At 37.7% G+C, this 26,254-nt stretch overlaps 1 protein-coding gene across 1 annotated transcript; it reads right to left on the bottom strand.

The window, feature by feature from the left end:
- Positions 1 to 16,688: 16,688 nt before the first annotated feature.
- LOC115976088 (diacylglycerol O-acyltransferase 1) lies at positions 16,689 to 25,312 on the bottom strand. The gene is made up of 16 exons (XM_031097190.1): positions 24,480 to 25,312; positions 24,120 to 24,200; positions 23,905 to 23,978; positions 23,678 to 23,753; positions 23,437 to 23,504; positions 23,062 to 23,185; positions 22,537 to 22,635; positions 22,064 to 22,165; positions 21,824 to 21,960; positions 21,162 to 21,243; positions 21,025 to 21,045; positions 20,409 to 20,471; positions 19,037 to 19,084; positions 17,570 to 17,632; positions 17,292 to 17,345; positions 16,689 to 17,165 (listed from the first exon to the last, which is right to left on the bottom strand). Exons 1-16 carry the CDS (start codon positions 24,927 to 24,929, stop codon positions 17,061 to 17,063), a joined length of 1,647 nt encoding a protein of 548 aa, XP_030953050.1. The 5' UTR covers positions 24,930 to 25,312; the 3' UTR covers positions 16,689 to 17,060.
- Between the last annotated feature and the right edge of the window lie 942 nt (positions 25,313 to 26,254).

Genomic DNA, 26,254 nt, shown 5'->3' with positions numbered 1-26,254 from the left:
TAATGGAGATCGTTGGAAGTCCAGTCGTTGGAGCCACCATTCTAACTGCAAGTTCCAGTGATCTTGTCACCGAACCTCTGGCACCAGTGGCTTCGGTGCTAAGCCATCGGTTTTGGTGGTCTACTTGAAAAATTTTACTTGTCATATCAAATATCTGAAAATATTTTATTTCAAAACAAATAGAACATAAAGTCAATATTTTTCACAATTTTTTTTTTTTTTTTTTTTTACAATTGTTAAGGTGATAAATTGTCCATATAAGAACTAATAAAAATTTACTAATTCAACATTTGTAAAAAATATTGTGTCTCTAGTATTATTTATATGTACATCCTTCTCAGACTTTTTTATTTTATTTTTAGTAAGTAGATTTTCTAGCTATGTGAGATTGACACATCCTATGTGAAAGATATATATTACTTTCTCTAATTTTTGTAAATCTACAGTTAGATTATATCATGTCTTTATAATTTCCATGTTTGTTTAAAAAAATTAAGATAAAAAAAAAATTAATTGTGTTACAAATTCTGTAATCAACTAAACCAAGTTTTAATTAGATTTTCCAAAGAAAATGAGTTGGCCAATGTATGATTAAAAGAATGTATTTTTCACTTTTTTATTATATAACAAGTTTTGCAATGAATAAACTATCAAGATTTGCAATGATATAAACAGTAAGAATGGTCTAATGTACAGTTGTATTGGACCATTCGGATGAATTATTTTATTTATATATACATCCTTCTATTACAGACTTTTTTATAGTAAGTAGATTTTCTAGCTATGTGAGATTGACACATCCTACGTTAAAGATATATGTTCATTGGTATAAAAGTCTTGTTGACGTCATATTTTATATTAAATTTCAGTTATTAATTTTTCCAATTTGAAGTTCTAGAATTATAAGAGCGTTTCAATTTGAAACCTTTATCCATCTTCATTATTCTTGATAGTATAGTAAAGAAAAATGACAAAATTTAATTCATTAAGGCCTAAGCATGGGATAAACTCTAATGCATTTTTATATAACTTTCTCTAATTTTTGTAAATCTACAGTTAGATTATATCATGTCTTTATAATTTCCATGTTTGTTTAAAAAAAAATAAGATAAAAAAAAATTTAATTGTGTTACAAATTCTGTAATCAACTAAACCAAGTTTTAATTAGATTTTCCAAAGAAAATGAGTTGGCCAATGTATGATTAAAAGAATGTATTTTTCACTTTTTTATTATATAACAAGTTTTGCAATGATTAAACTATCAAGATTTGCAATGATATAAACAGGTAAGAATTAGGTCTAATCTACAGTCGTATTGGACCATTCGGATGAATTATTTTATTTATAAAAAAATTTAAAAAGAATATATATATATATATATATATACATATATATATATATATTTATATATATATATATTGTTAAAGTTGGTTAAAAGTGTAGAAAGCTTTCTTGCATATAAAGGTACAAGTACACAAATTTAAATTTAACCTTTCGTGGCTGTTCGTCGTATTAAACAAGTTGATAGTAAGTCAAAATTTCCGGCTCCTTACCGTGCATCTTGTCTCAGCTTAGAAAAAGGCAGGCAACTTCACAGTTCACACCGACCAAAAATGGAGAACTTGTCATACTGATAAATGTGGAAAAACCATTTCCAACTTAATTAAATGAATGAAACCTGTAAGGATAAAGACTCGGGATAATGTGTTGGGTCTTGGACTTTGTCCAAGGACGCGGAATGGTCTGAAGAGGGGTAAATAGTTATTTAGAATCCCTATTTAAAGTCTCATGAGTAAGGAACGAATGAAAGGTAATCCGAGGTGGAATTACTTCTCTGATGTGACGTGTGTAGCTTAAATATGTATTCTAGCAAGTAGAATGACCCTCCAAGAAACTGCAATGATATGAACATGCTTCATGAACATACAAGAAGGAAGGAAGCCCAAAAATATATAGGAGAAAGCTGATATTACCGCATTAAATACATGACAGCTACTTTTCTGGCCGCATTTATGTGGAGAAGACCTCTGAACAGTGTTACCTTGGCTACCACAACTCACAGAAAGCCAAATAGGGCGTCTAATGGGACATATACTTAAGTAGAGGTTCAGATGATCAACAAGTGTAGAATCAAGATGTTCCAAAAGGAGCTATATAATGGGAGAGACCCTCTCTTAAAAGGGAGGAAAAAAAGAAAAAGAAGAAAGAAAAGGGAAAAACAAGATTGTAGCAATCTAAATTGTCTTTGTATTCAATTGAGATCAATATATACAAGTGTGATCTCCTCGGACTGAAAGTCTATTGATATCAGAATCTCTTATTTCGTGTTTGATTGCTACTCAATTCAGTACTAGCTGTTGTTCAATTTGTTAGGACCTAGTTCTTCAACCCACTCTCTACATATTTATTGTATTGGGCTCATTAGGCCAATATCTAATACGTTTTGGGCTTGGACTGTCAAGACCTTACAATTGGCACCGTCTGCGGGAAGAAATTGTGTGATAGTGAAAACAACGGTCAACTATGGTAGATTCAAGCCCACACCAGGCAGAATCCATAACATCTCAACGTGAAAATCCTTTCGCCAACCTTGAGCGTAGGAGAGATCAAGAGGGTTGCGTGCACATTACGCAAAAGCCACTCTTGAGTTGGGAGTCATGTCTCTTAAGAGCAACATAATAAAGCCATGCAAAGGGAAACTGACCAGCTAAAGAAGAAATTACGTCATGCACAACGAAAATGAACTCCCACCCCATCTGATTCCTCTTCCGACGATGAGAAGGATAGCGGTTATCGACGTAGATCAAGGACTTCTCCTAGTGAATCCTTCTCATATGAAGAGGAGAACCACAGTGAACGCAGATGCAAGAGCCCAACTCACAGAGGATTGTGAAATGATGCAATGAGCAAAGTTTTGAACCAGATTTCCAAGTCACCCTTCACGCATAAGATTGAAAGGGCAACTCTTCCTCGGTGTTTCCATCAGCTAACATTCACCATCTACAATGGACGAATGGACCCGGTGGAGCATGTGAGCCATTTCAATCAGAGGATGACTGTCTATTCTAAGAACGAAACCTTGATGTGCAAAGTGTTCCCATCCAGTTTGGAACCTATGGCGATGAGATGGTTCGACGACCTAAGGACCGATTCTATAAATTCCTTCAAGGAGCTCACTCGGGCATTTGACTCCCGTTTTATCACATGTACCAGGATCCCTAGGCCCTTAGACTTCCTATTGTCTTTATCCATGCAAGAAGGAGAGCCCCTGAAAACATACTTGGACAGGTATTGAGAGATGTACAATGAGATAGATGTTAACTTTGATGACATCACCATCAGTACCTTCAAGAGCGGCTTCCCAACTGAGTATGGTTTAAGGAAGTCCTTAACAGGAAAACCTGTCACCAGCCTGTGCCAACTCATGGATCGGATTGACAAGTATAAAAGGGTTGAGGAAGACCAGCAACTGGGTAAAGGAAAGACTAAGGTTATCCTTCAGGAGATGAGAGATTTCAGGTCGGATCGATTCAATAACAACCGACCTCGGAGAGATTTTGTTGGACAATCAAGGTCTACCAACACCCAAACCGTTAATGCAGTATTCCGAGAGTCGTTGCATCAGGTTCTAGAATAGATTAAGAACGAGTCATTCTTCAAATGGCCAAATAAGATGGCTGGAAACCCCATGAGACGCAACTAGAGCCTTTATTGCCAATATCATTAGGACCAGGGGCACACTACAGAAGACTGCAAGAATTTGTGGGGCCATTTGGACCAGTTGGTCTTAGAAAGGAAGTTGAAGCAGCTGCTGCACCATTCTAGCGGCCAGGCGAGGCAGATAGGTACGGATCCCCGGAGAGATGCTCCTTCAGGACCTCCTCTGGGAACGATCAATATCATCTTCGCTGCCCCCAGTAGGACCTGTTCCTGTCCCTTTACAGTGATGTCTGTGGCTCGACTATCAACCGAAGACAGCAATTCAAAGCCAAAAAGAGCTAGAATAGAAGCCCCGCTATTTCTGGGCTTCTCAGCCGATGATAAGATCAGAACTATCTAACCCCATGATGATGCTTTGGTGGTCACACTTAGGATAGGGGGTATGATGTGAAAAGAGTGTTGGTAGATCAGGGAAGTGCTGTCGAGATAATGTACCCCAACCTGTACAAGGGGCTGAATTTGAAACCCGAGAACCTAATAGCATACGATTCCGCACTAGTAAGTTTCGAGGGGAAGACAGTTACTCCAAGAGGTAAGATTAAACTGCCCATACAGATTGGTTCGGATGTGGTGGAAGTGGACTTCATTGTGGTGGATGCTTATTCACCTTATACAGCTATTGTGGCTAGACCTTGACTTTATGCCTTAGAAGATGTTTCTTTTACCCTGCACCAGAAGGTGAAGTATCCGTCTAATGGCCAGGTTAAAGAGATTGTAGGGAATCAGTCTATGGCTAGGTAGTCCATGGTGGCTGCCATCTTACATAGGCCTAATGCGAAGTCCTCGGCCTCTGCTGAAAGGGACTTATAGCAATCAAGAACTTCGGTATTGCCCGACAATGGATTAACCAAGGAAGCAAAGTGCAAAGATTTAGAAAAGGTTGTTGTTGGCGATGATTCGAAGAAGTTCTTTTAGGTTGGCTCCCAGCTGCCTCCCCAAGAGAGAGAAGAGCTAATCGAATTCCTGAGGCAAAACGTGGATGTATTCGTGTGGAGTGCTTATGAAGCTTTGAGGGTGGACCCAAATTTCATTTGCTACCATTTGAATGTCAATCCATCTGTTACCCCCAAAAAACAACATCCTCGGCGCTCATCTAGAGATCATTCTGATGCTGTCAAAGATGAAGTGACGAAGTTTAAGCAAGCGAGGGCTATCAAAGAAGTTTTCTATCCTGAGTGGCTGGCCAATACTGTGGTAGTAAAGAAAAAGAACAGAAAATGGCGAGTATGTGTGGATTTCACAGATTTAAACAAGGCTTGCCCAAAATATCCATTTCCTATGCCTCGGATAGACCAGCTGGTAAATGCTACTGTAGGCCATCATCGGATGAGCATTTTAGATTTCTTTCAAGGATATCATCAAATACTGCTAGCTCCAGATGATCAAGAGAAGACAGCTTTTGTTACTCCACTGGAAACTACCATTACAAGGTGATGCCATTCGACTTGAAAAATGCAGGATTCACCTATCAAAGGATGATGACTAAAATGTTTGAATCTCAGTTGGGCAAGAATATTGAAGTCTATATAGATGACATGGTGGTGAATAGCAAGGTGATGTCCAAGCATGTAGGAGACCTCTGAAATATTTTTGAAATACTGAGAAAACGCAAGTCGCGCCTTAATGCCTCTTAGTGTTCTTTTTGGCATGGGATTAGGAAAATTCCTAGGCTATATGGTGACCCATAAGGATAAACAATTTGCAACCACCTTGGAATCCCAAAGAAGTTCAGAAGCCAACCAGAATAACTGTTGCTTTAAACCGGTTTAGTTCTCGATCCGCAGATAGATGCAGACCTTTCTTCCTATTGATGAATAAATAGAAGAGATTTGAGTGGACTGAGGAGTGTGGTTTGGCATTTCAGCAACTTAAAGAATACCTATCTCGGCCACCTATTATGTCCAGTCCTGAAATGGATGAGGTCCTATTTTCTTATAATGCGGTGGCCCCTCATGCCATAAGTTTGGTGTTGATACGAGTTAACAATAGAGTACAACGGCCAGTCTACTATGTGAGCAAATCACTACATGAGGCCGAGATTTGCTATCTACCGCTGGAGAAGACCATTTTGGCAATGGTGCATGAGGGGCACAGTTCTAGGGGTTTTTTACATTAAATACATGCCTCGTACCTCTGTCAAAGGTTACTGGCAAACCTCGTGGCCGAGTTCACTGAACCCCCATTAGAAGAAACATCAACGACACAGAACATGGATGGAAAATCGGTTGGCACAATCTCCCTGTAAGAACCTTTATTTTGGAAGGTATACGTCGATGGTACGGCAAATTAAAGGGGCTCTAGAGTGGGGCTAGTTCTGATCTCACCCGAGAAACTCACTATTGAGAAGTCACTAAGACTGGGCTTCTTGGCCACGAATAATGAAGCTGAATATGAAGCCTTGCTGGAGGAAATGTCCATGGTTCAAAGAATGTAAGGAAAGGCAGTAAAGATTTTCTCGGAATTGAGGCTGGTCGTTGGCCAGGTGAAGGGCGAACTAGAAGCAATAGATGAGAGAATGCAAAGGTATTTAAGTCAGGTTAGGCATTTGTAATTAGGATTTGAATCCTTCACCCTATTGCACGTCCCTAAGAGTGGAAACACACATGCATATTCCTTTGCCATGCTTGCGACCTCCTCAGCACAGAGCCTACCTCGGGTTATCCTTATAGAAGACTTGTGCAAACCCACAGAGGTAAAGGGACAAGCGATTCATGTTCACCAAATCAGGGTTGGGCCTAGCTAGATGGATCCCATAGTACTATTTCTGAAAAAGGACATCCTGCTGAAAGACAAATCAGAAGCTGACAAGATAAGGAGAAAGACACCTTGTTTCTGGCTGTCCGAGGACCAAAAATTATACAAGCGCTCATTTTCTGGGCCATATCTACTATGCATTCACCTTGAAGTATTAGAACTACTCCTTGAGGAGTTGCATGAAGGGATCTGTGGAAGCCACATAGGAGGTAGATCTTTGTCTCACAGGGCTATCACTTAGGGCTACTGGTGGCCCAATATGCAGAAAGAGGCGCTAAAATATGTGAAGAAGTGCGATCAATGCCAAAGATTTGCACCAAACATACATCAGTCAGGAGGAGTTTTTAACCCCCTATCCAGTCCTTGGCCATTTGCTCAATGGGGCTTAGATATAGTTGACCATTTCCCTAAAGCAGCAAGGAACAAGAGGTATCTGCTGGTCGGTACTGACTATTTCACTAAATGGGTTAAAGCTGAATCTTTAGCAAATACTAGAGATGTGGATGCTAAGAAGTTTGTCTGGAAAAACATTGTTACTCGGTTCGGGGTCCCTCATTCCTTCATCTCGGACAATGGTCTTCAGTTTGATAGTAAGTCCTTCAGGAAATATTGCTGTGAATTGGGAATTACGAACAAATATTCTACCCCAGCCTATCCCCAAGGGAATGGACAAGCCGAGGCTGTTAATAAGGTCATAGTAAACGGACTTAAGAAAAGGTTGGATGATGCGAAGGGAAGATGGGTGGAAGAACTGCCACATGTCTTGTGGACATATTGAACCACACCTCACAGATCAACGGGGGAGACCCCCTTTTCAATGACTTATGGAGCCGAGGTTGTTATTCCTTTAGAAACGAGCTTTCCAATGCTAAAGACCAGTTTATTCAGTCCGAGCAGTAACAACGAGTTGCTAGAAAGGAGCTTAGATCTTATTGAAGAAAGAAGAGAAAGTGTAATGGTCTAATTGGCATACTACCAACACAAACATAAGCAAGATTATGATGCCAAGGTAAAGCTAAGGCCACTAGTGCCTGGTGACTTGGTATTCAGGAAAGTTCTGGGCACTGAAAAAAGCCCAACATAGGAAAAGCTAGAATCCAATTAGGAAGGACCATATCGCATCACCTCTGTGGTTGGTATAGGGGCATATTTCCTAGAAGACTTAGATGAGCATGTAATACCGTGCCCTTAGAATGTAAACAACCTGAAAATGTATTATTATTAATGAAAATTTCCTTTATCAATAAATTCTTTTGTTGTGTAAAGGCATTGTGCTTCCTGTTACTCAATCTATTCAAATATTAAATAGAACTTAAGTCTTGTATGGCTCCTTGAACCATAGGCTTGGGGGAAATTAATTACTTTTGACATCTATTCAAGTATTAAACAAAACCTAAGTCCTGCATTGCTCCTCGGATCATAGGCTTAGGGGAAATTAATTACTTTTGACATTTATTCAAATATTAAACAGAACCTAAGTCCTGTATGGCTCCTCGGACCACAGGTTTGAGGAAAATTAATTACTTTTGACATCTATTCAAGTAGTAAACAGAACCTAAGTTATGCATTGCTCCTTGGACCACAGATTTAGGAGAAATTAATTACTTTTGATACCTATTCAAGTATTAAACAGAATCTAAGTCCTGCATTACTCCTCGGACCACAGGCTTAGAGAAAATTAATTACTTTTGACATCTTTTCAAGTATTAAACAGAACCTAAGTTCTGTATGGCTCCTCAGACCACAGGTTTGGGGGAAATTAATTACTTTTGACATATATTCAAGTATTAAACAGAACCTAAGTCTTGCATTGCTCCTCGGACCACAGGCTTAAGGGAAATTAATTACTTTTGACATCTATTCAAGTATTAAATAGAACCTAAGTCATGCATTGCTCCTCGTACCACATGCTTAGGGGAAATTAATTACTTTTGACATCTATTCAAGTATTAAACAGAAACTAAGTCATGCATTGCTCCTCAAACCACAGGCTTAGGGGAAATTAATTACTTTTGATATCTATTTAAGTATTAAACATGGCTCCTCGGACCATAGGTTTGTGGGAAATTAATTACTTTTGACATCTATTCAAGTATTAAACAAAACCTAAGTCCTGCATTGCTCCTCAGACCACAGGCTTAAGGGAAATTAATTACTTTTAACATCTATTCAAGTATTAAATAGAACCTAAGTCCTGCATTGCTCCTCGGACTACATGCTTAGGGGAAATTAATTACTTTTGACATCTTTTTAAGTATTAAACAGCACCTAAGCACTGCATGGTTTTCGGACCACAGGCTGAGGAGAAATTAATACTCAATGGCATCTATATAAGTGCTTAAACAGATCCTAAGTTATGTCAGGTCTCTCAGACCACATTCTTGGGTGAAATTAACACTTAAGGGAATCTACATAAGTGTTTAAACAGATCCTAAGATATGTCAGGTCTCTCGGACCACATGTTTAGGTGAAATTAACACTCAAAGGTATCTATACAAGCGTATAAACAGAACCTAAGTTGTGTCAGGTCCCCTGGACCACACACTTCGGGGAAATCAACATTCTGTAACACCCCTTTATTTTTCACCAAAGGTCAAAACAGATCCAAGGTTATGTTTACATCCTCGAGTTGAAATCTTTAAGCAACTTGAAACTTATATTTATTTTCATAAGTGATGAGCAGAATACAGGTTGTTTGCCTCTTTTATTTTCCCTCACATGATGTAAGTTTATCAATATCAACCTTCATTACAAAAGATTCAATTCACAATACGAACACTTAATATATAACTTTGTTTCTGGTACTTGATCGAATTATTTAGATTACTGACAGTGTAATATTATTGGCTTTTGTTGAAGGAACAGTAACAATAGTTCAATGTTGTGTATAAAAATGATAAAGCAAAAGAACAAGAGATGAAGAGAAAAACGTTCTCATTAAGTAAAAAAAAAAAAAGAGTACATTATACATATTGACATAGTGTCATTCTAAAAAAGAAAAGAAAAAGAGGATCCTAAGTGCTAGTCTTTGGCTGGAGGAGCAGGAGGATCTTCTTTCTGGCTCGGCTAGGAGGTAGGAGCATCCTTGGCCTTGGGATCAGCTTCTTGATTCATGGCCTCTACTTCTTTTGCCTTGGCTGTAGCTTCCTTGTCCTTGATAGCGTCCTTGGCTTTTGCAGAGAGCTTTTTCCCCTTGTCCTTACCCTTTTCTTTCTCTACCCCGGTCCCTTGGCCTTGATCACCAGCTTGGCTGGGTAACTTGGAAGCCTCGGGGAGAGGAAAAGCATCTTGGATAGCAGGTGGCTGCTCAGAATTTCTGGAACAGGGGTAGGAGGAGAAGAAACAGCACCAGGGACTTCACGGATATCCGGATGATAATAAACACTCCCGGGCTGCCTCCAGACAAAGTCCACAGGGACTCCTGCAATGCTAAGGGCCCTCTCCCATGTCACGTTGCAGTAATCCTTACATACCTCTGAAAGCTCTTCAGTAAGCCTTATCTGCATCTCCTTCACGCCAAGTTGATAAGAAGCCTGCTTTTCAGCCTCTGCAACTCGGCCTTAAGATCTAGGACCAACTGTCTCTGAGTGGCCAGATCTATCTCAGTCAAGTGTAGCCTTTGGTACTAATTCTCAGCTTGCCTTTCTACAGTTTTCAAACCAGCCTCGACACTTGAACGAGCTTGGTTCGCCTCCTTTAACTTCTTAGACATCTCAGCCTGCTCCTGCCTAAGGGCCCCCAATGATTTCTCAACTTCAGCACAAGAGAGGGCCTCGGCCTCGGCCTATTTGCGAGCATCACGTTTCCACTCCTCGGCCACGAAAACTTGTTAAGTAATCTGCCCAAAGATCACAGAAAAATAATAGGAGTCAAGAAGTAGAGAAATAACGAAAATACAATTTAGTATCCAAATTCACGAGTATATTGATTGCCTACCATAGCAAGGTCCCTTTTTAATGACAGAAAGAGGTCGTTCTACTTAAAGCGCCTGTAAGCTTCCATATCCTTAGAAAGGAGTAAAGGCTGATCCAGGGCTTTAGCTATGTACCCCACTTGCCCCCTTTGGAATTCTCAGACCGAGGCGTTCCAAGGGATGGGAGTCCCGTCCACTTCCAGCCAAGGACTTCATGTGTGTAGTGTCATGTGCATATCAGCCCTATTTAGTTCTTCTCGGCTATCCACAGATTGAGACCTCTTGTCACGAGCATCTTGGACAACTTTCTGATGTTTTGTCCCCTTCTGAGGACCTACCTCGCCTTCCTCAAGAACCTCGATTGGCCTTTTCTTCTTCAAGTCAACAACTGGCTTCAATCCGAGGTCAGTGGGGATCAATGGAGGAGGAGGGGGAAGATTGGAGGGAACTTGGGACTTGGTGGCTTCTTTCGAAGTTGACACTTTGCCCCTGGAAGACATGAGTTCTCTTAAACTCTTGTTGCCTTTATTCAACACCATATTGTCTTCCTCTTCTTCGGAGGAGTTGTCTAGGTGGGCAATCATTAAAATTGGGGTATGAACACTAGAATGCCTGTCTGCTTCACTCTCGGTGTCCGAGATGGTGACTAGAGGAGCCCTTGGATTCTCTTCTTCAAAATGGAATTTATCTATCTCCTCCTTTAGTGATAGACGAGATGAGGCAATCTCCTCCTCAGGTATTGCCGCTACTTCAGAAAGAATATGTGGAAGTGGTAGTGCAACTGGTGGAAGAATCTGTGGAATTGGCAGTGCAACTGGTGGAAGATCATCTCGGGTTAAGAAGTTTGGCCGAGAAATGTCAATCCGAACCAACCTTGTATCACCTGCTCTTATAGCGTTATCGACATCTTGATAGCTGGAAATCCAAAATTAAGTGGACGGCTCGAAGCTGCCTGTCCCACTTATGAAAATCTCAGACCTCAACAGATAATTGAAAGTGGCAACGTTGGTAAAGCTGAGCCTAGGCATTACGTACATCTTATCTACAAAGGTAGCCGAGAGACAGAATATGGTTAGAAAGCTAAAATTCATCATCAAAAGAAAGTAAGATGAAAGAGAAATAACAACATGGTTGGAGTCAAAGAATCTAGATTTCTTGCTATAGAACCTAACTCTAAGGTATCCCACCTAGCTCTCCACCTCGGACGGGGTAGGGAAGGCCATCATGCTACGCTCCCAAAGCTATCTGATAGTCATCTTTCATACCCTTGTTAGATTTAGGTAGACATGATACTAATCTGACAATGTCTGATTGGGACTTTAGATAATATCCCGCGTTTTTGAGGGAGTGACACTCGTACTTATGGGCCACATCGTGCCAGGTGAGCCCTAAATTTAGATGCTCATTGAGAGCATCAACACGACCTAGGACCCTAAAGAGGTTGGGTGCGCATTGATGGGGGCATATCCTATGGTTAAGGAGATAATCCCGCATTATCCTACCCATGGGGAGAGTCATCCCCCCTTCTATGAAAGCTATCATAGGGATGATGACCTCCCCCATTTCTCTGTGCGACACTATTTGTTCCGGAGAACAATATCGCAAAGCGACCTCCTGTGGGATGTGGTATCTTTTCTTAAAGGCCTCTATTTTGGTAGGGGAGTTTACTAAATGCTTGAATCTACCCATCCGGACAAATTAAAGGGCTGACTAAGAACTGTTAGGCCGAGGGGACAGGCTAAGGAGAAAATGAGAAATTCAAAGAGATAGAAACTTACAAGAACTAAGATTTGCTTAAATCTCTGAAAACTTTTAGAAAATTTTTCAAGGATTTCTAGAAGAAAAGGTATAGGGAATCTAGTAACTTAGAAAGCTCTGTGAGTTTGAGTGCTTGGAATCTCTGGAGAATTTGAAGACTTATGAAATAAGGAGAAAGTGATTTCCCTTTATGCTTTATATAAAGGGAGGGAATGAGTGGGAATACTCCCGCTCAGAATTCTAGGAAAGATATCAACCGTTGGATTGGTGCCTCATCGTCGGATGCGGGGAACATAGTGCCGCCTAGAGCAATTAATGACACCTCGTGGACTACGAAGCATCAGTAGCAATTATAAGGCGCGTAAAATCGTGCTCCCACACATGTGAATCAAGGAATCAATTGGTTTCATCTCTTAGAAATCAAAACCCCACTTTTTCTTCTCGCATGAAAGGGAAAAACCGGAATTTTGAGGAGCTATTGTAGAGATAAAGGCCCAGGATAATATGTTGGGCCTTAGGCTTTTGTCCGAGGATGCTGAATGGTCTGAGGAGGGGCAAATAGTCATTTAGGGTCCCCATTTAAAGTCTCATGAGTAAGGAACGAATGAAAGATAGTACGAGGAGGAATTACTCCTCTGATGTGGCATGTGCAGCTCAAATATGTATTCCAGCAAGTAGAATGACCCTCTAAGAAGCTGCAATGATAGGAACATGCTTCATGAACATACAAGAAGGAAGGAAGCCCAAAAATATCTAGGAGAAAGCTGCTGCTACCGCATTAAATGCATGTCAACTACTTTTCTGGCTACATTTATGTGGAGAAGACCTTTGAATAGTGTTACCTTGGCTACCACAACTCATAGAAAGCCAGTGAGAGTGTCTGATGGGACAAGTACTTAAGTGGAGGCTTAGATGATCAACAAGTGTAGAATCAAGATGTTCCAAAGGGAGCTATATAATGGGAGAGACCCTTCCTGAAAAAAGAGGAAAAAAAGAAAAAGAAGAAAGAAAAGGGAAAAACAAGATTGTAGCAATTTAAATTGTCTTTATATTCAATTGAGATCAATATATACAAGTGTGACCTCCTTGGAGTGAAAGTCTATTGATATCAGAATCCCTTATTTCGTGTTTGATTGCCACTCAATTCAGTACTAGCCATTGTTCAACTTATTAGGGCCTAGTTCTTCAACCCACTCTCTACAAATTTATTGTATTGGGCTCATTGGGCCAATATCCCATACGTTTTGGGCTTGGACTATAAATCGAGACCCTACAAAACCCATTTTTAACATTTACTAATAAGTAATAATAATACTTACTCTATGTTGACATAATCCACATAGATGATTTTTTTTTTTTTTTTTTTTTTTTTTTTTTTTTTTTGGGTTTAAAGGATATATCATTGAACAAAACTAACCGGCCTCTAAAACAGAGGAAACAACCTGGTCATACAAGACTCCAGCCGTATCAAGGCTGAGAAGAATAGCTACATCAAAAGGGTGTTCAAGAAAAATAGAAAAATTCTGCCTTAGGAGTGCACCCCGTCTAGCAAGGGAATCTGCACATTTGTTTCCCTCTCTATAACAATGCTGGATCCTAATTATGGGAATACTTCTCATGCTATTCCCAAGTGCAGAAGCCTTGAGTCTTTATCTAATTTCCACCCAATCAGCTTGTGTAATACTACTTATAAGATAGTAACTAAGATCATAGTTGGCAGGATCCGCCCCTTTCTGCCTGATTTAATCTCCCCACTCTAATCAGCCTTTGTTCCTAGGAGGAAGGGATTAGATAATGCCATCATAATCCAAGAGCTTATCCACACGATGTCGAATAAGAAAGGCAGAACAAGTATATAGCAATCAAGCTCGATTTGGAAAAAGTCTACGATCGACTTGAATGGTGCTTTATTAGAGATACCTTGAAGCTTTTTCGATTCCCTAACCTTTTGGTTTCTCTGATTATGAGCTACATCTCCACATCTTCTATTTCCATCATCTTTAATGAGGGGGCCTTGGATGCCTTCCAGCTGTCGAGAGGAATCCATCAGGGCGACCCTTTATCGCCTTACTTATTCATCTTATGCATGGAAGTTCTTGGGGCGCTAATTGAGGGTAAATGTCGAGAGAAACTTTGGAATCCTGTGAAAGCTTCTCAAGGTGGACCAGCTTTCTCACACTTGTTTTTCGTTGACGATCTAATGTTATTTGCCAAAGCTGACCGGAAGAATTGTGTTGCCATTAAGGATGTCTTGGATTCCTTCTGTGATCTTTCCGGGCAAAAAATTAGTGGCAAGAACACCCGTGTGTATTTCTCTCCCAGTGTGGGCCAGAGAATGAGGAATGACATTTGTGATGTGCTGGGATTCAGGTCCACCCCCAACCTCAAAAAATACTTGGGATTCCCCATAAAACATAGGGGGGTTCAGCAAGATTTTGGTTTCATCTTGAAGCGTATCCAGAGCAAGTTAGCAGGTTGGAAGGCTAACCTTTTGTCTCTTGCAGGGAGAGTTATCCTTACTCAGTCAGTTACCTCCACCATCCCAAACTATGTGATGCAATGTGTTGCTTTGCCTCCCAAAATTCTTCAAGGAATAGACAAGCTAAATAGAAACTTTATTTGGGGCTTGACTGATAACAAGAAGAAGCTACACCTCATTGGCTGGCAAAAAATCACAAAAGCAAAAGAGGAAGGTGGTCTAGGCATTCAAGCAGCCAAACCTAAAAATATTGCTTTGTTAGCCAAGCTTAATTGGAGATTTCATGCGGAAAATTCGTCCTTGTGGGTGAGAGTGTTGACAAACAAATACCGTAGACGTGGAAGAACTTCAAGGAGTTCAACAAGTTTTTCCTATTGTTCCCCTACCTGGGCTGGCCTTAAAAAATGAGAGGACATATTTTCAAAAGGTTTTAAATGGTTAGCTGGTAAGGATAGTCTCTTATCTCTTTGGTTTGACAAGTGGTTAAACATTGGCACTTTGCGAAGCTTGATATCAGGTCCTCTAAACAAAAGTGAGGAATATCTCATGGTGAAAGACATCTCTGGTTTCTTTGGGTGGAATTGGGAGGGATTATCTTTTGAGTTCCCTTCATACATCAAGCTGGAAATGAAGGCCACCCCCTTACCTTTTTCCAACCAAAGTGGAGACCGACTCTCATGGTTTTCATCCCCCAGTGGTGATTTCAATCTTAAGGAGGCATATTGCCCGGCTAATAGTGAAGATAACTATGAGGCAGACCGAATGTTCAGAGGGGAGTGGGTGTGGAAAGTGCAATCCTTACCAAAGATTAAGTGCTTTCTTTGGCAATGCTGCCACCATAGTATTCCGATTCGAGCCATTTTGTCTAAAAGAGGTATGGATGTTCCTTTCTCTGCCCCATGTGTAACAATGCTCCTGAAATAATTATCCACACTTTAAGGGATTGCCCCACGTCACAAAGCTTATGGACCTCCCTTAATCCTCCATTTCATAGGAGTTTGTTCTATGGAGCTAACCTAGTTAGCTAGCTAAAGCTGAACTGCCAAGCTCCAAGACCAGCACTATTTCGTGCATTGAATGGAGCATCCTATTTCCTTTTGCTCTCTGGAGTCTTTGGCTTCACTGAAACAATATTGTCTTTGAAAGATCTCACACCCATCAGAACCTTAAAGCTGCTACTTTGGCCAGAGCAACATAATTTCTCTATCTTGGTATCAGTAGGAAGCAGATCTGAACCAAGCACATAATTCGAGTACGATGGCATTGCCCTCCTCCTAATTGGTTTAAGCTGAATACAGATGGCTCCTCTTTGGGTAATCTCGGTCTGGTTGGTGGAGGTGGTCTTATTAGAAACAAGAAGGGTGAATGAGTTAAGGGCTTTGCTCGTGCAATCGGAAGTACAACTAGTGTAGCAGCTGAACTTTGGGCTCTTAAAGATGGCATTAGATTATGTATTGCTCTCAGGCTTCCAACAGTGGTGATTGAACTCGACTCTAAGCTAGTTGTAGACCTCTTGAAGAAGTCGAATTGTGGGTGAAATTGTCGCTCAAGTATAGGATTTTCAGGTGTGAAAAAGAAAGAAAAGTAACACATTCCAAAAAAGAAAAAGAAAAAAAAAAAAAGAGATTCTACTCAGCTACGAGATCCAAGATTGCAAACCTTGTAACCGGAGGGAGAAAATAATATCTTACTCCTTGATTTATGGAAACCTCAAATCCAGGTCAAAATAGCCAGTCCTAGGTGTCGTAACTCGTAACCTCAAATTCTAGTCAAACTTGAATAGTGGGATTAGTTTCTGCAAACTTTATCATACAAATGCATAAAAGAGGCTTGTAATTTGTAATTCAATAAAGAGAACCAGAATTCCCTTTTCCTATTGTTGTGATTATCGTATTATCAAGTCATGTCGGAAGAAATGTTTAAATCACTCCCACTCACGAGCAGTTCAGCCCATTCGTTATACTTCTAATAGCGATATGATATATTCATAGATTTCATCTTCAACTTAGAATTTCTATTCTCCAAGTATTCCATTATGCTTTTCTATAAATTAAAAGATCCACAGAGAAAACTCAGACCAATATTTTGAACTCAAAATCATTTACAATTTTCCATATAATAGTTATCCAACAAAATAAGCCAGTACAGCGTCCGTAGCATTAGTCATTGTTAGTACATTGTTCTTCAAAATTGCTCCAAAAGCCAATTTGAATTAACAAAGAATCCTCTCTCTCAAGAGGAAAATGTATACGGCTCAAGATGAAATCACCCCCCCGGCAAGCAGTGGCACGAAATGAAATTTAAACCAGATCAGCATATCATGTCAGATGCAAAATGAGGTTACCCTACAGTGAACAATGTTAAGCACCATATCTACAGCCAGTTTACTTCCAGAGTAATCTCATCCACAGAAAGACAACGTGGGGGTCAATAGTTTTATTCATGCTTCCCCTTTCTGTTCATCAAGTCATGGTAGTAAAGAAGCACACACATAGGTTGACCAAGAATACAGAAAATGAACCAGAAGATCATATTTCCCACCTGCCATAAAAGGAAAAAGACCAAAAAAGGAAATAAATAAATCAGATGAATGGCATAGGAAGTTGGGTGCTGAGAAATTATATGGGCTAAGATAAGGTTGAACAAAATTCTTCTAAACTGGCTTACCATTGAGTTTCTGAACTTATTCTGCAGGTAGTTAGTTATCAGAACCAGGGGAACCTATTCAAGAAAGCAATGAACACAGGAATAATTTTGATTAACCTCATGTCAAGCAACAGGTTGTGCAGTAATAGAACATGCCTAATTCTATGAACACTCTCAATATTCTTCTCTCTGTTTTTGTTTATAGGCGTCTATTTGTGGATATAACTTCTAACATAAAGGTCAATGATCCTAATAATGGAGCTAGAAAAGTGAAACATTAGAAGTCATAATATTATTACCTGAATCATAATTCCGAAAAATGCCCAAAACTTGAATATGTGACATGGAACAGCAATACATAGCTGCAGACAGGTCAAACAAAATTACATTCCATCACAAGTAAATTGACATGCTTGAAGCACTACAACTACTAAACAAGGAAATCATCACAGATTTGGGTTGATATGTATAACTAAATAAGCATATCTCGAATTCCATCGCAAAAACTATGAACTGCAAATAAGTTACGTATTGACAATGACAAGTTTATCTGACCATGAATACAAAGGGCGCAAGCATGAAGATGGGTTAAACCTATGGGTAAATCACTTCAAGTGACTTCTCACAGTGGTGATTACAATGGCAGATCACCATGAGGAAAGTTCTAGCTCAAAAAATTAAGCTACCACTTTAAAATATATATATATATATATATATATATTTAAAAGTTTGAGCATGCAGATGGGTTAAACCTACAGGTAAAATCACATACAAATTACTTTACAGCAGTGATTCTGATGGCTGAGCATCATAAGGAAAGTTTTAACTCAAAAAAGTTTGGCTACTATCTTTCAGAAGGTTACTGGTCATATTGTGGCAATGAACTTTGTTCTACCCTTTTCACAGTACAGGATTGTTAGATTGCCTATGCACTTTCTCTTAATTTTGTCTCCTTTCCGTCTATATATATATTAGAGTAATTAAAGATCTACTCTCATTGCCATTTAAAAAAAAAAAAAAAAAATTTATATCTTCTTCCCTTCTCAAAACATGCACATAACAACCAAAAACCTGACAAACAAAACAAGAAAAATAGGATGACTCTATTGTTTCTGATGTCAGCAACCTTTTCCATTTGACTTTTTGAGGAGAGAATGGGCGATGTTAGCAACTTTACCATTTGCCAAAGAGAAAGACCAAAAATAACACTAGTATAAATAGTGAAATAGGACATGTCAATTCAAGAAGTAACGGAGAGTATGATTTTGGATAGAATAAAATAGAAGAAAAGAATATACATGGCCGATCCTAACTAATCTTTTGAAAATTCATAGCTGACCCCCAAACATTTGGGACTAAGGGTTTGCTGTTGTTGTATAGTTTCTGATTATAGATGTCCCAGGGGTCAAAAGCTCTAGGTTTGGCTCCTAAGATCCAACTATGATTTTTTTCCCCATGAATAAAAAAACCTAGGAAAAAAAAAACAAAAAAAGCAGTAAAGATGAAATATTTGAGTGTTCATGCTTTTTATGTGAGAGGAAAAAAACTATCATGACCATAAAATAAAAATTAAAGACAGGAGCAAAACCATTATTATCTATTTCATACACCAACTGCAAACTACTATGATGTAAGATATCAAATAACATAGTCCTATTCCCATGTCCCTTACCACAAAGTGCTGAAAGACAGATTTGTTATTAGAAACATGCAATCTGGGATCAGGGGAGAAGAAAGAAAGAGAGGGATGGGGGGAAACAACATACCTCATGGAATACCGCAGAAACAAGGAAGGCAATTACAACGGCAACTCCCTGAATCAGAAACAAATAATTAAATCAAGAAACATTTCAAGACTATGAAGTATCAACAGGTGGGACAAAGAGCATTCACGTTACTAAAGTTTTTGTCATAATCACAACAATTACTCTCTCTATCCCATATTGTTGGTCCTGATTAGGAAAACCAACATTTTAAGGAAACATAATAATTAAAAATATATAAAGTTTCAAAACTATTCTCTTTAATTTATACTCAAATGAAATAGGATGTTAATTTTTTAAATAAAGTAAATGATACGTTAGGAAAGTTATCAATATTTTGTTCATTGACTTTTCAAAGAGAACCAATTTTCTGGACACCCTAAAACGAAATAGATGACCAAAAATATAATATAGAGGAGTATTACCAATGAAGCAAAATATCAGAGTCACTACCTTTATTGAAGCAGATAAGAACAGAGGTTACTTACATACATTCCTTTTAAGTTTGAAAACGTTCATAAAATCACATGATATCTTAATTTGATTTAGGTACCAAAAAACTTTAGAGGGATGTTAATATTAAGAAAACAAAGATCAACATACGTAATAGAATATATTAATGGAAAATGGAAGTTTGCCCATTTTTGGTGTTGTGGAAATGAGGGAGGATAGAAAAGGGAGTGGGTGGAGTTTTCCACCTGAGCCCACCAAAAGCCATGCTCCCAAATTGGGAGAAAAAGGTGGAGAGAAAATAGTTCTTGAATGAAATTTACTATTTTGCCACTTATCTAATGTAATAAGGGAGTGATATTAAATATATTCAACCAACTTTTCTATCCTTTCACCTTCCATCCTTTCTACCAAATACACATGAGGGAAATTTAAAACATTTTATATTCTTCATACATTTTCTAGTCTCACTTTTCCAACCTCCCAACCAAACAGACCCTAAAGGATGTATCTACAATTGTCTCAAAAAATATAACTAGTGAACTGTTAGGAAAACTGATAACAAGATCAACCACATTAACCAGCCTTCTCTATTGCCTAGGTGGTTAGTAGCATGTGTTGCTATCCAGCCTTTTGAAGGATGGTAGAGAGAAGATCAACCATATCAAGTACAATGCCATTAAGGTAACTAGATGTGAAGCTGTGAATCTTGTAATCATTGGCGCATAACAGAGATACTATCATATATTTTTCCCTTATGAGAGACTTGTAAATCAAACAATAAATATCCCAGAAGATAATAACAATGAAAAAATTAAGGAGTTATCATACATAGATAAATAACATTGTAAAAAGAGACATTCTTTCATGCCAAGATATGTTCATCAAGCACCAATTACAATCTAAGGTGAGATCGGTCAATTACCTTTGGTATCCCATTCCGCAAGCATGGAAAATAGATATGGCGAATCATCCATTTATGAACAGGCTGAAATATAAACAAATCAATCATTACTACACTTGCTTTCAGATAAAAATCATTACTACACTTCTTCTTCTTGTTGTTTTTTTCTTTTTTTTCTTTTTTTTTTCAACTAAAGTGCACTAGTACATTAGGAAATCAGTATTCATAACATTTGGCAAAATATATGAAATAACAGATACGAAACCACAAAAACACTTGCTTTTTTGCTAACAGTTCCTGAAGTGAACATACTGAACTTATTGTTCAAACATTTTCACATCATCCAAATGCTACAATCTTTTTTCTGTCAGAAAATAAAAGATTGATATTCAAGATCATTTTTTTAGAGTCAATACCTATCAGGCTTAATATAAAGTACAAAAAAGAACATCATAAATGAATAAAGAATTCAAAATTTGCAACCTATCAGGATGGGCATTCCAATAGAGAGTGAAGAAAAACCAAATAAAGAATAACTAAGAGAACCTACATTTTTTTTTTTTTTTTGCTTAAAATAAGAGAACCTTCACAAGTAACTAGCACACATAAAAGCTGAAACTTGAGAAAAGAAACTTACCATATTCCACATTCTCCAATACTGATGACACCCACAGAGATCCATGCAAGAAACACAAATAGTTTACAGGTTCTCTTCAACATAGCCTTGTAGAAAAACACAACCAAGGAACACAAATTTCAAGTTACAAAAGATACCTCTTCAACCGTTTTTGCATTCCACCAATCTTTGTAAAACTCACGATCACCAAATTGAAGAAGTTCAGCCAGTATATTTAACCTAAAATTGCAGGCTTCAGCTAAGAATAAGGTAATCTCAAAAGTAATATGATTCTCAATAATCAAAAGCTTATATAGTGTATAAATCTCATCTTGATTTTAAAATAAGGCACCCCTCTGTGAGTACTCGGTGTGTGTGTGTGTGTGTGTGAGAGAGAGAGAGAGAGAGAGAGAGAGAGAGAGATGACAGTTTTGCAGCTTAATAATAAACATTTTGTACAAAGCGTATATATAAAATGTCAATATGACATCTCCATCTAGTTTAGAAGAGTATATCAAATCAGCCTGTCTTCTTTCATTTATCTCTTGTTCTTGTTTTGGGGGAAGTACAGGTTTTACACAAGGTGAACACCACTCAAATCCATCAATTACAGAACTCCAATTTACACTATAATACACCCACAAGCATAAAAGTATGGTTATGACCAATTTTTCCAAAGAAATTGGCCCCAAAGTTTGATAAAAATTTACGCAATTACTGCTATCTAAATGTTTATGACATTACTGAACCAAACTTTTAAGAAAAGATATTCACTAAAAAAAATTGAAATATGGCTTTATGAAATAAAGAGTAGACAAACCAGAGGTGAAATAAGCAGTAGAACATGCAAAGCCACACGTATAAATTTGGAACTGAAAGCTTCAGAATCCTCTCTATGGCATATAAAAGGTCCCCTTTCAAGGGATGTTGTGAATTCTTGACAATAGGATTAATATACTGCAGGATTACCAACAAAATCATGTCAGAATATCTCTAGCAATTTTTCTAAAGAAAAGAAAGAGCAAGAAATTCAAGTTTCAAATAATGAAGAGCTGCTTACTTGTTCTATTATGAATCCCATAACTCCTGTAAATATTATTAACTTGACAAGTTGACGAGCCACCCAACCCTTCCGAATGCATTCAGTACGAGGATAGCTTGGCTATAATGACAAACATCAACACAAAGGTCAAAGGAAGCTATAACTCAGTCAGGATAACTGCAGACATTCAGCAAGCACATAAATTATACTATGGGCAAAAATTTCCTCCAAACTAGGCTGAAGGAATCTCCTTCAACCCGTTGCATGGTAGTTCATAACACCATTCACGTGTATTAAATCACATGATTCATTAAAACATTCAAAACAAATCACAAGACTATTAAGTAGGTTATGTGACTATAAATACATGTTAATAGTCTTTTTAAGTTTCCACATTGCGGGTTGAAGGCACATTCCTCCAAAACGCTCTCACTCACTGAGCAATGCCTGGTACTGATATAATTGCAATAAAAATCTTGAAGTGCAATTACCTGGTAACATAAGGTTGGGGCAACCATGAAGTAAGCCAAACACTTGAAGTCAACACAGTAAGAACAATCCATATTCAGAGTACTGGCCAGGACATCCCCCTAACATCATGAATACATTCAAAAAATCATTCACCACCCATCAGAAGGATTTCCACAGGATATTAAACATCTATCACAGAAGAAAGGAAGAGAGAGAAAGAGAAGTGCCAACTTTTTTTTTATATACTAATGAAGAGCACATACAATGTGCTTTGATAGATTTGTGACAGTGAATTGATAAGGGAACCAAGGTTTACTATGAGATACTTGCACAACTTCCACCCTATTATTCTCAATTACCACCTTAACACCTAGATATATTTAGCATTGCCTCTACATAAAAATAAACTTTTACAAGAGAACCAACAGAACTTTGTGTAGGCATAAACATTAACACACTTTTTGCCTTCCTTAATATATTGTTTATGCAAGAGACTTTTTTTGAGTAATAATTATATACAAACTTTTCAAGAAAATGTCCTGTACCTTTTCATTTGATTTGGCAATTGCTCTCATATCATAGCTTGTATGTGCATAAGACACTAATTTTAACCATACAATGCTGGCAAAGAGCATCAACGTGACACCAGATAAAACAGCAGAATCGCACCTGCACAGTTTAAAGTCATAACTGAATTGAGAAATTTCCACAGTATCCTTGTCAATGGAATATTGGCATGACCAAGGACACATAGGGAAAAAGTCCAGGATCCACTTATTAAATTACCAATGTAATTCTGGCATTGTTCACAGACAAAATGATCATACTTCCCAAATGAATTAATAGTCACAAAAACACCAGAAATTTGGATGATGTGCAAGATGAGATGAAGAGTTAAATGGGCAAGAAAAAGAACTCACCTTAGAATAACAAGAACTGGATACAAAACTGAAGCTGTGGTGATGATTATATGAAGTAAAACAACAACCTATAATATTAAAGTAGAAATTAACTTTTGAGGAGTCCAGCATCTCAAATCTCAAACTTAATATGTAAAGAAAACCCAAGTATCCAAATGGCAAGAAAAATTCTGTGGCTACAATTCATTTTCATTGTAAAGAAAAACTGTTGATCTGCAATAATTAAACTTGAATAACTTACAGGTTCAGAGATATACTTCTGCTGTACTAACTTTTCCACAATAAAAGAGGCAGCTGGGAATATTGGCAGTGTAAGACTGCAATAAAAGAAAAATAAACAATATACAATAAATTCTGGGACAGATGCTAATTGGAGTAAATAAAACAAGAGCAAATTCTGCAGTGAATAATACATTCTAAGAGTAAATAAAGCATTAAGGATCAAGTACAAAAATACAGAATCATTACCAACACATGAAAAGGGGCCAGTCACTCAACGATCTTGAACTAAACCAAAAACCAGTCCTAATTAACCAACCATACTGCAACAATAGTAAAAAAATAAAAAAAAAAAAATTATTAAAATTATAATTTTAAAAAAAAAAAAAAAAAAAAAACCCCATTTCCAAAATGACAAGTCTTAGCTTTTTCAAAATTTTTTATTAAAAAAAAGGGTACCTAACCTTCATAAGATTCTCGATGATAAGTCTGCTATTTACAGCAACAAGCACCACTATACAGAGATTGAAGAGACCTGCATGACTCTGCATAAAATTTAAACCAAAAATTTTAGGATAATATTGAATAAACTTTATATGTAACAGAATGTAATTAAATCCTAATAATGCAAATCTAAATCAATCTAAAATGTAGCTAGTGACTATAACTCCAGGAAGAAAATCAATCAATCACAAAAACAGCAACTTGATTTGCAAATTCATCATTCAACCACTACAATTCTCACCAAATTCAACTCTGGAATACCTGAGCAATTTTCAAAATTTATATGTGAAGAAGAAGCCGGCTAAATAAGCTGGTTGTACCTGTCTGAAGATAGCGTCGGAGCTAAGCGGACTCTCCTTGTTTTTCCGGTGTGCCGGAGCCGATGGCCGATACGCGAGTTTCACCGCAGCAAAATCGGTTCCGCGATCGTCAAAGTTCCCAATCTTATTATCACCACCGCCGCCGCCGCCGCCGCCGCTGCCATTTCCACTAGTAGTCGGCTTTGCCGACTCAATTACGGCGGTACTCCGATTCCTATCATCGTCGCAGCTCTCCCCATCGTCTCTGACGGCCGAATTATCGGAAGATTCCGGTAAGCTGGTTTTGGATGTTGAATCCGACACTTCCCTGACAACCGTGGCGCTAGGCCTCCTTCGAACATCCGAGCCGACCTGAGGGATCGTCGTCGTCGTCGTAGTCGTAGTCGTCGTGGTGGTGATCGATGCAGTCGCTGTTGTGCCGGTGCTTTCCGGCGTATCGGAAATCGCCATTGTACAAGTGTCAGTATCGTTTCGGAGATAAGGTAGGCAAATCACACACAAGGTAATATTTTAATAAAGTTTATACACGCAGAGAGAAAAAGAGAGAGAGAGAGTTAAAAATTAAATATCATTGACTGCATATAAATGAATGATATGATGATGAAATTTCGAGAAGTGTGAACGAAAATGAATGAATGAATGCGTGGGGAGGTGTAGGGGTTTTTGTGAAAAGAAAAAAAATGATGATGATGATGGAAGGAAAGAGCGGTGGGGTAGAGTTGTGGTGGTGTGCTGTGTAGCGACTAGCGAGTCCTCCAAGGGGACAAAAATCAGCTGCTTTTGCTTAATTGGGTGATGGATGGATGGCTCGGTCACTCCTGCCATGCCATGGGGTACAGGGCTTTTGTTTGTTTCTTTTAATACTAGTTTTTTGGGAGGAGAAGTCGCCGCAAAACTCACACAAATATTTTCATAATATTTTTATAACAAAATTTTAGTGATTGGTTGATAATTTTTGTAATATTTTTATAATAAATTTTAAGTGATAAGTTGTTATTGATTGTTATTATTGGGATAAATAAATTTTTTTGTATTAAATTTAAATTTAAATCAATAACAACTAATCACCTATAATTTATTATGAAATTATTGTAAAAATATTACAAACATAATATTTTTCTATTATTATTATTTTTTTTATAGGAGTATTTTTTTATTATTAAAAGGTCCGTGGGACGCAAATGACTATTAATATGGACATTCGCATCGTAGACGTAGGATTTTCTGCCGTTTTTTTTGTTTTGTTTTTGACATCACGCAGCACATGGGAGATTTTTTTTTTTTTTTTTTTCTTCTTCAACGATACGATTATTAATGGGTTTTTAGAGTATTTTTAGCAGATTTTTCAAATTTTTGTACAGTTTAGGGAATAAACAGTAACTTTTACGTTTTAACTATCCATTTTTTTAAATACATTTTCTAACAGTAACTTTTACGTTTTAACTATCCATTTTTTTAAATACACTTTCTAACATATTCTCTATCTCATTTAAATATTATTTTTTCATTCATTCTTTATTCTTTTTTTAATAACTACAGATCTTCCAACTTTTTTTTATTTAACATCTAATTATTATAATAGAAAAAAACATTCGAAAGATGTACAGTAACCCATAAGATTTTCTAACAGATTTTCTATCTTATTTAAATATTATTTCTTCATTCATTCTTTATTCTTTTTTTAACAACTACAGATCTTTCAACATTTTTTTATTTTACACCTAATTATTATAATAGAAAAAAAAACATTTGAAAGATGTACAGTAACCCATAAG

The sequence above is a fragment of the Quercus lobata genome, chromosome 2, assembly GCF_001633185.2.
Source record: "Quercus lobata isolate SW786 chromosome 2, ValleyOak3.0 Primary Assembly, whole genome shotgun sequence".
Lineage (NCBI taxonomy): Eukaryota > Viridiplantae > Streptophyta > Magnoliopsida > Fagales > Fagaceae > Quercus > Quercus lobata.
The sequence above is the reverse complement of the archived record's forward strand: the minus strand, read 5'-3'. Positions and strand labels throughout refer to the sequence as shown.